This window comes from Cyclopterus lumpus, chromosome 22 (genome assembly GCF_009769545.1).
Source record: "Cyclopterus lumpus isolate fCycLum1 chromosome 22, fCycLum1.pri, whole genome shotgun sequence".
NCBI lineage: Eukaryota > Metazoa > Chordata > Actinopteri > Perciformes > Cyclopteridae > Cyclopterus > Cyclopterus lumpus.
The window spans coordinates 20,154,219-20,168,787 of record NC_046987.1 but is presented as its reverse complement, the minus strand read 5'-3'; the positions used below and the strand labels follow the sequence as shown (position 1 = coordinate 20,168,787).

The following is a 14,569-nucleotide window of genomic DNA, read 5'->3' as shown; positions in this document are numbered from 1 at the left end:
GCGTCCAGGCTGGAGCGCAGTGCATGTGTCACATGAGCCAGATAAATCATATGAACAGTTGTTTCTGCAGGATTTAAATGATTACATTCAGTGTTCTACACTGTTTTGGTCTACATTTAAATCTGCTGTTTCTGTTTCTCTCACCTCCTCACAGCAGCCCCTCTTCCAGGTGCCTGGTTCCTTCCCACACATCTCCTTGTCCAAAGCCACGATGGACCAGTGGAGAGACTTGGGTCCTTTTGTCGCCACGTGTGAGACGCTGACAGATTGGCAGTCTACAGCTGACCCAACCATCATTCGACAGGCTTCTTTAAACAACCATTTGCATTTTCCACACCTGCTCTAAGATCTATTTATGTCTATGGATGAAAATAACACATAACCTGACGCACACACTGACATGTTTGTGACTGATGTCTCCTCTATTTCCCCCTGCCCCTCAGCTCTGTTTCTCCAGCCAACATTGTGGGCATCGCATAAATATGACGTGGGACTCATCAAAAACTGCCAACCTGTGGTCATCACACCTCGCTCAGACTTCCGTCCACATAACATCAATACCCACTGCGCCAAGAGGCCATTGACGGTATTACACCAGTGTTCAACTCCCTCTTACAGGCCGGGGTCATTGTTCCATGTCCTGACTCTCCGGTAAGAACACCTAATTTTCCTGTTAAAAAGATCAGAGATGCAGACAAACCAACAGAGTGGCGCTTTGTGCAAGACCTCAAAGCAGTTAATGCAGCCGTCCACGCACAAGCCCCAAATGTCCCCAACCCATACACCATTATGGTACAGGTTCCACCTGATTCTCAATGGTTTTCGGTGGTTGGTCTCTCAAATGCTTTTTTCAGTGTCCCAGTGGACAAAGACAGTCAGTTCTGGTTCGCATTTAATTTTAATGGCAAGTCATACACTTTCACTCGTTTATGTCAGGGCTACACAGAATCACCTACTATTTACAACGAAGCACTCAGGGAAAGCTTAGAGAGCCTCACTCTGTCTCCAGGGTCCGCTCTTCTGCAATATGTTGACGATTGTCTCATTGCAGCTCCAACACAACAACAATGCCAGCAGGACACGCTCAAACTTCTTAAACATCTTGCAGCAGAAGGACATAAAGCCAGCTTATCTAAACTACAGTCTGTTTCACAAAACGTCCATTTCCCAGGTCATGACATTTCCGGTAAAGGCAAAACACTCTCGCCAAAACGCATTGCCTCAATTGTGACACTTCCAAAACCTCAAACAAAGAAACAAATGATGTCATTTTTAGGGATGTGTTCTTACTGTCGTTCATTTATTCCAAATTACTCTCAGCTTGAACAACCTCTCTCTGCATTGATACACGGGGAAAATCTCACCGCTCATGACAAAATTCAGTGGCTCCCAGCAGCCTCAAAAGCTTTCACAGACATGAAATGCGCCTTACAGACTCCACCCACTCTCGGTCTGCCAGATCCAAAAAAGACGTTCACTCAAACAGTTGATGAACGCTCCAGCTGTATGACATCGGTACTCTTACAGCCTCATGGTGATAAATTGCGTCCTGTCGCATATTTCTCCGCCAAACTCGATCCTGTCGCTGCAGGTTTACCACAGTGTCTCCGCGCAGTGGCTTCTGCAGAAAGGGCTCTTATAGCCTCTCGTGACATGGTGGGCTACGCTCCACTAACTTTACTAGTTCCACACTCGGTTTCGTTAATTCTCCTAGAACAGAAATCGTCTCACCTTTCTGCAGCACCTACGTTATCACACATGTCTCCTCGACATGCCTAATGTCGCGGTTAGACGCTGCAATGTTCTTAATCCTGCATCTCTACTCCCCATCCCTGAGGACGGAGAGGAGCATAACTGTTTGGCTGAGCTCCAAGCTCAGTGCACTCCTCGTCCTGACCTCTCGGACACACCTCTACTCAACAGTGACTGGGTAATGTATGTTGACGGATCTGCTTCACGGGATCCCTTGACTGGTACTAATCTTGTGGGTTTCTCTGTTGTTTCAGACTCAGCTGTTCTCTGTTCCGGACCTCTCCCGTGTCACCTCTCAGCCCCAAGCAGCAGAGCTAATCGCACTCACAGAAGCTTGTAAACAGGCAAAGGGTAAAACTGCAACCATTCACACAGATTCCAGATACGCTTTTGGCGTGGTTCACGATTTTGGCGCATTGTGGAAACACAGAAATTTCCTTAAATCAGATGGCAAACCAGTGCTACATCACACACTGATAGCAGAACTATTGCTGTTTGCAAATGTAGAGCGCACACATCAAACACCGACGACATCTCAAAGGGAAATGAGCGTGCAGATTTAGCTGCAAAAGCTGCTGCTAGGCGTCTTCTCCCCAAACCTGTTCGTGTCATGGTCTCACTGCCCTCCTCTCTTACAGCCATGCAGTCTCTCTCTACTTCGGATGAGAGACGCCTCTGGTCCTCCTCCAACTCCACACTCACTGACGGTACTTGGTATGGTCCGAACGGTAACCCTTGTTTACCTAAACATTTCTTCCCACATTATGCAAAATTGACACATGGGTTAGACCGTGTGTCAAAAGGGGGAATGTTAAGTATCATGGATGCAACATGGTTCACAAAGGGCTTTGCAGCTTACGCACAAACATTTTGTCAAGCATGCATTACATGTGCAACACACAATGTAGGTCGCCCAGTGCCAGTGTCACATCGAGCAGGACATCCACCACCTACAAGGCCATTCGAACATGTAATGATGGACTTTGTGGAACTCTCCCCATCGGAAAGGTAAGAAACACTGTCTAGTAATGGTAGACACGTGGTCCAAATGGGTTGAAGTTTTCCCGTCCAGCAAACAGACAGCGGCAACTGTAGCAAAGGCACTGATTTCAGAAATCATTCCTCGCTGGGGAATCCCAACTAAGATTTCCAGTGACAATGGTTCACACTTTGTTAACCAAGCAATCACAGAATTGAGTGCATACATGGGTATGGACTTAAAGACACACTGTGCATACCATCCTGCCAGTGGAGGAGCGGTGGAGAGAGAGAACGGAACACTGAAAACAAAATTAGCCAAGTGTTGCACAGACACAGGTTTATCCTGGACCAAAGCGCTGCCTTTGGTTCTGATGTACATGAGGATGAGGAAACGAACACGCAGCAAAAGTCCGTTCGAAATCCTGTTTGCAGTTCCTCCCCACATTGGTGTGGAAGCTCCAGGAACACCACTCCCTTCTACTACACTGTGTGAAGATGACATGCTGACCTATTGCACTAACCTCTCTTCCACGGGTCCGCTGCATAAACTACAGCCTGGTGTATTCGTGGTGGTGAAAGACTTCAGAAGGAAGAACTGGAAAGCTAAGCGGTGGCCCATTCCAGATCCTGTCGGTGACCCACACAGCAGTTAAAGTGGCAGAACGAGCCACCTGGATTACACGCCACCCACTGCCAACACGTCCCGGCTCCAGCTGAACCAACCAACACAGCTCCTCACTAAAAGAGCAAAAGACTCTGTGACCGACAGACTTTCATAGTTCTGTGTCACCAACTGCCGAAGCGGCTGACGGCTGTCAGCTGCCCACGAGGGTGCAACAAGTGGATAGCCACCACCAACGAGGGTGCTACCCATTCAGCACCACACCCACAAATACACATATAGTCACACACACACGTAAAAAGTGGTGTATACAGTGTCTCTGACAGTTTTCTGTGGAAACCTCACAGTGTCAACATAAACCAGTTGCTCGGGTGAATTCCATACAAACTGGTTGGCTGTAAACACCATTTAAAAAATCATGCCTGAAACACGACGTCCATGGAGTCCACTCCGTTGCATTTGGGGCACCCGGGGAACATTAACTGTTATTTGTGTTCATTAGTCTCGTGAAAACATATTTTTGGCAATATTGTATGATTATAGAGTAATCAAAAGAGTGGAATGTGACGGTAAAATATGTGTTGTTTTGTGAACTGGTTCAAGGGCAGAGCAACAGGGAGGATGGGGAGGAGGACAGATGGCCATATGCCTTATCGAAACCAATACACTCGGCTCTTTGTTCTTCTGAATTCTTATCCAAGACACTCACACTGTTTCTTCGTGTGTCGTCATAGTGGGCGTGCATGTGCTTGTATAAATCACGATGTAATACAATGTATGAATCAAGAGATTTGGGCAGCTCACTGAGATACGTGGCTGTTGAACCCTTTTCCCAGCTTGCAAGCTTGAATAAACGAAAGACAACTTTGATTCCTTCGGAGACTCCGTTTGTTGCAATTGAATATTTGAACCACAACTCTCCACCTGATCAAACATAGAAATCTTCCACCACAATATATATTATACACATACACACATATATATATATATATATATATATATATATGTTCATACTTTAAATCCATTTCCTGACACTCCATAAATCTTTTCACTGACCTAAACAGCGGTTTCATGTGCACGTTACGGCCACGACAGAGAATACTTCACTAGTTTAGGGACAAAATTCTTCCTTTTTTCTATTAAAGCTCACAATTTCTTTTCATTCCGTCTCCCGGCCGACCGGAAGAGGGTCTTTCTGCTCCGAACAATCTTTCAGCTGACGAGCATCGAGGAAATGACCCCGGTTGTTAGGAAGCATCTGCTGCTGAGGATGTGCACGCTCATCAAAATCGAGGGAAATGACCTTCCGAGATAAACGCGCAGAATTTAATGAAAACGCAGTAAAGACTGCTCTGAAAAACAACCTGCAGGTTTAAAACACATTGGACTCGGACGCATGTAAAAAAAGCATCATTTGGAAACTATTTATTGAACATTTGCAACCAGATATCAGTTAAATACAGAACTTTCATGTCTCTCTACACCCCCCGTCGGCGGGGACTGGCTCCGCTTCACTAGGCTGAGAGGAGGGAATGTTACGGGACTGTAAGGCGCACGCTGTGCTCTGGAAGTCATTTGGCTTTCTGTCTCCTGGTAATAAAAGAGGAACAGAAATCGGGGGGGGGGGGGTGAGTCTGCTTCTCCAATGTCCAGCGCTGCTGCTGCGTCCTCTCCGCATTACAGACCCGTGGCAAAATGACACAAATGGGAGCCGAAGAAGAGAAAACCAGTACAGACGATACTGGGAGAGACACACACACACACACACTCGCACACACACACGCACACACACACACACCCTCCCTGCTGAATGCGGTCGGAGGCGTCGTGCGGCCGTGAATTGAGAAAAGCTAAAAGTAAAAATGATCAACATGAATATATTAGAAAAAAAAATGGCAATTAGTCTTTAATAAACACCTCGCCTCACCTACTCCCAAAACAAGACCAGGGTTATAAATTAAAAACTGTCCAAATCCAAAAAAATAAAAAATCTAAATCAACCGAGACTTTTTTTTTTTGGGGTGGGGGGGGGGGGGGGGGCGGAGGGAGGTGGGGGGCCCCATTCAGTTCCATTTCAAGACTGGAAAAAATCCTCATTGACAAAAAAGAAAAAGAAAAATTGCACTTTTTCAGTCTCTTGAACTGGAATCTAGAATATCGACTCCCCAATGGAACCGACCCCCCCCAGCCCCCCCCACCCACCCCCCCCCCCCCCCAACCCTAAAACCAACTCTTTCTAATTTACATATATGGGTCAGACGCTTCTTCGAGCTTCCACCGTTCCTAGCGGTTGCTCCCCCACGGGACAAAAGGGGTGTTGGGGGGGGGGGGGGGGGCCCTCTGTGGCCGCTGGAGGGCTCAGGCCACGGTTTTGAAGGTCTGCAGTATGAGGTTGGTTTGGTGGATGAGCCGGTTCGCGCTGATGAAGACGTTTATCGCCCTGGGAACACACAACGTTTACAACGTGAGGAGAAACACATCTTTAACTAGAAGGGGGGGGGGGGGGGGGGGGCGGGGCTGTGTTTGTACATCGGAGGATACAAAAGTGCAGCGGTTGTCACGGTTACACTCACTTTCCATCTTTGAAGTACGTTTTGAGGGTGTCGCTGAAGCTTTTGGAGTATTTCACAAACTCCTTTTTCTGGTGCTCCAGAGCCTGAACGGAGAGAGAGAGAGAAACAACAAACACGTCGTAAACAAACAAGGGGGGGGGGGGGGGGGGAAGGGTCTGTTTCCGTGGCCTCGGTATACTCACTCTGCGATTCTGGTACTGATATTTCTTTATGACATTGTTGACCGTGTCCAGGAGCTCTTTGATGGCGCTGGCGATGTCTCTGTGGGGAACCAACGGCAACACAGGAGAGGGTTTCACAACACAGACAACCAATAGGTGTGTGTGTGTGTGTGTAGTTGTGTGTGTGTGTGTGTGTGTGTGTGTGTGTGTGTTGTGTGTGTGTGTGTGTGTGTGTGTGTGTGTGTGCTCTCACTTGATAGTCTGTAGGAAGCGTACTCTGTCGTTGATCTCATCTGGGATTTTGCTGAGAATGTGTTTCAGAGCTCTGGCTTTCTCGTTCAGGTCCTGGAACTCCTGCTCGGGCCGGTCAATCATGAACTCTGCAGGAGAAAAAAAAAGAGATTCAGCACATTTTACAACTGGACAGATACAGAAAACAAACAAGAGAATTGGACAGAGGACGGGCATCCCGGCTGAGTCGCCTTAAAAAACCTGGACCTGGCCACGCCCACCTCCGTCTCTCTCTCTCTCTCTCTATCACACACGCACCTTCCACATCGTCGGCCGCCATGCGCAGTAGGGATTCGGTGAAGTTGATCTGGACGTTCTTTTTCTCCAAGATCTTCATAATGATGTCCTGAGTCAGGCCGGGGTTCTCCCTCTCCGCCTGGACAAAGAGACACACACACACACAATAAGACGTAGAACGCCGTCTCCCAACCAACGCCATGGAGGAGGCGTTCTGAGCGGCAGAGAACAAAGCAGGAAGTGCCGTCGGACGCCGTTGAGGCCATTCGGTGAGACCCGGTGGAACAAAAGGAATAAAAACCGCCGTAAGGCGATCGCGTCTGCCTTTGTCTTCATCCCAACCGTAAAGACAAAAGACGCTTCTCCTTCATTGTTATTTAATCGTTGGAGAGTAATCTATCGCCGCGGTGCTTTTCTTATTCCAGTGCAAATCACAGCAGTGTCGATAGCATCATGAACATCATATGAACCTCATAGTTTCTACGTTGCTCATAACTAAAAAGGTGAGATGGACATGTTGACCAAAGGTCCCTGAATGCTCCCCCTTGACTCACGACAATGTGCATGTTTTTGTGAATCAGCAGCGACAGCACGGCTCCCACCAGCGAGAGGAAAGAACGCAGGAAGCCTACACTTTATTACAGCGTGGGTTTTATATACCTCCAGACAAAAATTCTATTGCACAAGAAGATAACCGTCCCTGAAGGCGTCGGCGCAGGTCCAATAGGGCGATGAGCCAATTACCGGAGGTCACGACCCTCCTGCAGGTTGGAAGCGAGCTGGCGGCTTTCCCAGATGACCTCAGGCCCTTTGACCTGGAGGCCCTGGATAACTGAGACCCTCGTTTGAGCTGTGTGGCGTTTGAACCTCGATCAACGGGGTCAACTATAACGATAATAGATTACCCGTAATCAGTTTTGTCATAAATCAAAGCAGAAAACCCCCATAACGTTCTCTGAATCCAGCTTCTCAACTGTGAGGATGTGTTGCTCTCCCTGGAGTTACTGAACTGAACGCTCTTGGAAATGATATTCATTAGTTAAAACCATTAATCGAAGAAAAATTTTAAAAAACAGCAAAACGGACCAGAATGAGAATAATTGCAAAACATTCCTTCTCGTCTGCGTCCTCGAGGAAGGAAGTAAATATTAAGATCCTCGGACACTAAATTCAATGTGTTTTGTTTTAAATGAGGAACTTGGATGCAGTCTAAATTCAAACCAAAAAAAGGAAGTTGTGAAGGGTCACTGGAATGGTAATGAATACTTATAACTACAATAGCACAGTGGTACCTTGATGAAGGCGCTCGGGAGCGTCTGAGCTGCCGATAGGTTGATCCTCTCCAACTGATGAAGGAAGAAAACACACACGATCACAGACGACTCTGGACTGGTCGGAGTCGTTTCAGCATTTAAAGTTTTTATTTTGATCAGATGTAACTTAACTATAATAAGTCTATTTATGTTTTACAAATAAAACTTTGGAAAAAGGTGACTGTTTTACCTCGTTGAAAACGGGGTACATCACGGCGTACAGCGTCATGGATACCCATGGAGTTTGTCTCCGCTTCATGTCTTCATCTCCTCCATTGTCATCCTCCAGGGAGGAGCTGCTCTTGGTTAAAGGTGGAGCTCACACACACACTCACACATACACTCACCCACTCACACACACTCTGAAAACCACACGCGCTCCAGAGCGTCAAGAGTCTGAAAGAGAATAGAAAGAAAACAGCACGGCGCTGATTAATCTGAAGTATTATTATACGGCAAGACGTATTCTGACAACATCTTTTATGTTTGGTTGTGCACTGATTTGATCAACCGTATCAATATCGGCGCCGATCCTAACTTGATGAAATGGATCGGGTGTGTGACCGGCCCACATGAAACACGGCTCCGTCGTATGAAACGCAGCTTTTCAGCTCTTCGGTGACATCCACTCGGTCACAGGCGGCTGCCGACTAGCGGTGCATCCATCCCCCGGCTTCACGCTGCGTGCCAAAACTAATACTTCATCGACTTGAACAAACATGTCAGATCTGTAGGTATATTATGCAGTATAAACAACGACGTCACAAGTCTGTATCACCTTAAACATACAACTCATAGCATTGCTCTATGGTACTGTCATGTATTGGTACTCATGAGCCTGTGTGACTGATACCAACCAACACGGTATATCTGACTTTCCAGAAAGCAGGACGAGGTGACCTGGTGACCGGTTTAGGGGAGTGGCACCGTTGTGTGTTCCCATTAAGGCCAAACAGCAACTCCAAAGTGTAGTTATTAAGATTACATAATGTACATATGAAGGAAACAAAACAAAAGCAAGTCCCCCTTCCTATCCATTGTTGTTGTTGTTGTTGTTATTAAATACATTCAGGTCAATTTAAGGAACAAGAAGACATCACTTGGTCGGCAGCTTTTATCTGTTTCTAGGTTGTAAGCATTTTGGGCATGTGGCTCACTTCACTGTGTGCTCGTTGTCATCCCCGGCTGTCCAATGAGACACACGGTGAGGTGTGTGGTGTGTGTGTGTGTGTGTTCAGCCACGGTGTCTGACGCGATGGCAGGCTCAGGAGACAGGTAACAGCTAGCCGGACGGCTAGCTAGCCAGAGCTAACCAAAGTGGCCGAGGTGACGTCAACCGACGTCCGGAGTCGTGTTTAAAAGCGACCCGCGGTCGGAACCCAACCGTCGGGACAACAACTCGCTGCGTGCGGCGACCGAACTGCTCGCGGTCCGAGCCCAGAGAGGGTGAACCGAGGCCTTATGGCGGCTAACAGCGCCGCTTGCGCGCTAGCTTTCGGTACATTTGGGAGCTTTATATTCGCCGATGAGCTAAAAAACGCGTCATCAAACTGCTTTTAAAAACACGCGTGCGCGTCGCCGCGTGCGTGTCTAACGTGTGCTCGTATCTACCTTGCGGTTCCGACTTCTTAAATCGGTTGGTTACGCCGTCGATTGCCTTTTAGCTGCTATGTTTTCTTTACAAGTTTAAGGCGGAAGTTTTTTAGGACTGGCCTGAGCGACAACTTCCGGTCCGGAAGGCGTACACGGCGCTACGTCACCGCGTACGTCCTCCAATCAGAAGGCGGAGGGATATCGCGACCGTGAAGCCGTGACAAATAGTCACCTTTCTGTTGTTGTATTATTTATTGTTTAGACTCTGTGCGTCTACATTTATTGGAAGCCCATTTCCGCAACTGTGATGATAAAAAATAAAGATCCCGTAAATCATTAAAATGATCTAACAATTATGACTTACTATCTTATAATTATGAGTTAATAGCTCATAATTATGAGTTAATAGCTCATAATTATGAGTTAATAGCTCATAAGTATGTGTATTACAGTACAACTAAATGTATTCCTTACGTCAACTAAAGTCTGTCATTCAAAAAGTTTATAATATATCATTTTAGGCTAAAGTAACTTGTGCTGTTCAAAAAAAGATTAAAGAAAATTAAAACATTGGTTGCAGTACATATTACGGCTCTGTCTGACCTGCTGAAACTGCCCTGATCAAATGGCTTCATTTGCCTCTTTAAGAAGGATTATGGTGAGCAATTATTACTTTTTTCAACTGTTTATTTTCCTAAAATAGCCCCATAAACTTTTTCTTTAGCTCATCTTTTCTATATATATATGTAGGGATATTCAAAACAATTTTAGTCATTTCAGCCTGTATCATTGCCCTTTTTATCCCAACTTATATCACACATGAAATCAGCCACATGCAGCCTTGATTTTATTCCTACTAATTTCTCAAATCATCAGGTCATTGGCACTGTAGGGCCCAGTATTTTATTAATTATAAATACCTCCACAAAAACTGCCCTCCTCAAGGTAACTAATGACCTCCTTTTAGCAGCAGACAGGGGGGAGAGCGCCGTTTTAATTATTTTGGACCTTAGTGCAGCTTTTGATACTGTAGATCACGACATTTTAATCGATCGCCTCAAAACCTGGGCTGGCATCAAGGACACTGCACTTGGCTGGTTTTATTCTTACCTTTTAGAAAGATCGTACTCGGTCACCTTAGGTAATCACTCGTCTTCCACGACTCACATTACCTGTGGTGTACCACAAGGTTCAATTTTAGGTCCACTTTTATTTTCTATCTACATGCTTCCACTCCGCCAAATCCTCCAGCGACACAACGTATCTTTTCATTGCTATGCAGACGACACACAGATATACCTTCCGCTGAGACCTGGTGACCCGGAGAGCCTGGCTGCTGTCTTAGATTGTCTCTCTGATGTTAACTGCTGGATGGCACAACATTTTCTTCAGCTCAATAACTCCAAATCAGAAGTCATATTATTCAGTTCCCCGAACAATAACACCAGTCTCATCAATAGTCAACTTGGTCCCCTGGCTGCTTATTTAAAACCTGTTGCCAGAAATGTGGGTGTAATGTTTGACTCACAGATCAAAAAAAATGCCCAGTCCTGCTTCTTTCAATTAAGAATAATCTCAAAAATCAAACCCATATTGTCACGCTCAGATCTGGAAAAAGTCATTCATGTCACTCATTTTCTCTCGACACGACTAATGCAACTCCCTCCTTTCCGGCACAAATCAAAAATCCATCTCCCGCCTCCAACTAGTCCAGAATGCAGCAGCTCGGCTTCTGACTGGCCTCTAACAGACGGCTTCACATGACTCCAGTCCTGGCCTCTAACAGACGGCATCACGTGACTCCAGTCCTGGCCTCTAACAGACGGCAATCACGTGACTCCAGTCCTGGCTCTAACAGACGGCATCACATGACTCCAGTCATGGCCTCTAACAGACTGCATCACGTGACCTCCAGTCCTGGCCTCTAACAGACGGCTTCACATGACCCAGTCCTGGTCTCTAACAGACGGCATCACGTGACTCCAGTCCTGGCCTCTAACAGACGGCATCACATGACTCCAGGCCTGGTCTCTAACAGACGGCATCACGTGACTCCAGTCCTGGCCTCTAACAGACGGCATCACGTGACTCCAGTCCTGGTCTCTAACAGACGGCATCACATGACTCCAGTCCTGGCCTCTAACAGACGGCATCACATGACTCCAGGCCTGGTCTCTAACAGACGGCATCACGTGACTCCAGTCCTGGCCTCTAACAGAACGGCATCACATGACCCAGGCCTGGTCTCTAACAGACGGCATCACGTGACTCCAGTCCTGGCCTCTAACAGAACGGCATCACGTGACTCCAGTCCTGGCCTCTAACAGACGGCTTCACATGACTCCAGTCCCTGGCCTCTAACAGACGGCATCACATGACTCCAGTCTGGCCTCTAACAGACGGCTTCACATGACTCCAGTCCTGGCCTCTAACAGACGGCTTCACATGACTCCAGTCCTGGCCTCTAACAGACGGCATCACATGACTCCAGTCCTGGCCTCTAACAGACGGCTTCACATGACTCCAGTCCTGGCCTCTAACAGACGGCATCACATGACTCCAGTCCTGGCCTCTAACAGACGGCTTCACATGACTCCAGTCCTGGCCTCTAACAGACGGCTTCACATGACTCCAGTCCTGGCCTCTAACAGATGGCATCACATGACTCCAGTCCTGACCTCTAACAGACGGCTTCACATGACTCCAGTCCTGGCCTCTAACAGATGGCATCACATGACTCCAGTCCTGACCTCTAACAGACGGCTTCACATGACTCCAGTCCTGGCCTTCACATGACTCCAGTCCTGGCCTCTCTCCACTGGCTCCCTGTTAGTTTTAGAATTGATTTTAAGATTTTCCTGATCACTTTTAAAGCACGCCTGGGTCTGGCCCCAAGCTACATCGTTGAAATGTTAGCCCCATATGAGCCAGCTCGCAGCCTTAGAGCCTCCGGTGGGGCCCTTCAAGGCCCTTCTGGCCGTTCCAAAGTCAAGGCTTTTTAAAAGTGCTATATAAATAAAATTATTATTATTATTATTATTTCCCTATTACAGTCGTCACACGTCAAGGGGTCAAAGGTCGAATTCTTTTCTCGGAGGAATGTAGAGGTCATCTTGCACGCTGTCGGCTAACTATATCTGGTTAAAGTCCCTCTGATGGACCAGAGGACGGGAGGCTCCAGGTAGATGAAGCCTGTAGGCAATATGTCTAAAAGCATTCTGGAGATTAAATCTGCTCTGTTGTTCATTTTTGTAAAAGTCCGGCAACCTCTTCTCATCCTAGAAAAGCACATTTAATCTAGTCATGAGGTGCATGTTGATATCAACACAGGGCCTCAAGGTTATTTCCCAGCTATACTCTGTGATGAGCTGGCACTATGAAGCAAAAGTATTGATAGAAGAAATTATCTTGTTTTAAATAAGGTTGTGGATAATCTCTGTTCTTGGACGAGTGGCATTGATGGCATACGAGCGAGGGAGTAGCCGACACCTGTTGAATAAAGAAAAACAAAAAATCACCTTCTGAAAATAGGGCCAATTAAAGAAACGATGCCGGCTGGAAATCGTGTCTCACTTTTCAGTTTTTTAGCAGAGCGTTTGCATCTGCAGAGCTGGAGCGGTCTGAAATAAACCCCAATAAATACGACAGTCATTTAATGTCTTGGTTTAGTAAGCATTCCATATTATTTATATTATTATTGATTTTCAACCAGTGCGCTTCGGCTGTGTGCAGTCGCGTGACGGCAAATATCCGTGGAAAACTGATTTGATGTGATATGACGTGTTATTGGGCCGCACCTCACAGCATTAGGGGCCCGGGGGTTCGATCCCCGATCCCGTGGGGGGGTCCTTCTGTATAGAGTTCGCAGGTTCTCCCCGTGGCAGCGTGGGTTCTCTCTGGGTTCTCTGACTTACCTCCCCCAGTCCAGAGACATGCAGCTCAGGTACATTGAAGACTCTACATTGCCCTGTGAGCGTGAAGTTGTCTGTCTCCTATTAGATCAACTTCATCAACGGCTGGTCAGCCCTGAATAGGATGCGTTTGAATGATGTGTTATTAGGTGTTGTTTGTATTGTGCGTCACCAGGCGATAATTGGACTGCAGTAGTTTTAAACATGTTTGCTTTCCAAACTGTGTGGACAACTGTGTTCTTAACTGTGTACACAAGATGAATAGGACATTACTTGGCCAGTGTAGGTTGGTGTAACCTAATTGCAATGAAAATAAAAAATGAGTTTGTGGTTTGACAAAAGGGCCCCGTGGGGCGTCGGCGGATAAAGCTGCAAAAGAGCAATTCAGTAAATCAGAAAGCAAAAGTATTATTAAACAGAGGTTGGTGGAAAGGTGGCGGAGGGAATGGGAAGACAGAAAGAGAACATCTTATTGGACAGTCAAGAGGGAAGGCAGCTAATTGGAAAACTCAGCAAGATTTCGATATATTAAATATACACTATGTGTTATCAAGTACTATTTCAGTATCTTAGACTAACTAATATTATTGAGAACATATTTTTATAAATAATGTAAGTACTAGACCCCCTCCACGCCAGCTGGGGGCGGTAATGCACCAATCCTTTGTTTGCAAACCACCAATAAGTCTCAAAGTGGGCAGTTCCTATTGGGTGTGACAGAAACAGACTCTTTAAAACAAATATATATATCATTTAACAATTTATTCAACAATTGCACATGTACAATTTCAATAACGTGTCAATAAGAAACGACAAAATACACTTAAATGCAGTTAAACCAACAAGCCAGAGGGGAATCCGCAGAGAAATAAATTGACAAAGAAAAAAAGCATAACATAAATATAGAAAAAGAGGCAAATCATAAGGCAAAAACTCTGATTGTGTAATTACCGACATCATAAGTAATGCATGCCGTTACTGTTCTTATGGCCTTTTTGTTGGAACCGCCTTAAAAGTTGTCAGATACATTTCAAACTCTTTCTAAACTTATACACTTATGAATATAACATTTTGCACAAATAATAATAACACAGGTTCACCTGTGCAAAGGGTACACTTTTCTTCTTATTCAAGT

General features: G+C 46.2%; 1 protein-coding gene across 1 annotated transcript; it reads right to left on the bottom strand.

Moving 5' to 3' along the window:
- Positions 1-5,588: 5,588 nt before the first annotated feature.
- LOC117751341 (programmed cell death protein 10-like) lies at positions 5,589-9,679 on the bottom strand. Its single transcript, XM_034563147.1, is given in 9 exon segments — positions 5,589-5,795; positions 5,929-6,011; positions 6,111-6,189; positions 6,343-6,469; positions 6,639-6,756; positions 7,910-7,963; positions 8,121-8,186; positions 8,189-8,326; positions 9,542-9,679. Coding segments are annotated over 8 exon segments (633 nt in total). The 5' UTR covers positions 8,213-8,326; positions 9,542-9,679; the 3' UTR covers positions 5,589-5,713.
- Between the last annotated feature and the right edge of the window lie 4,890 nt (positions 9,680-14,569).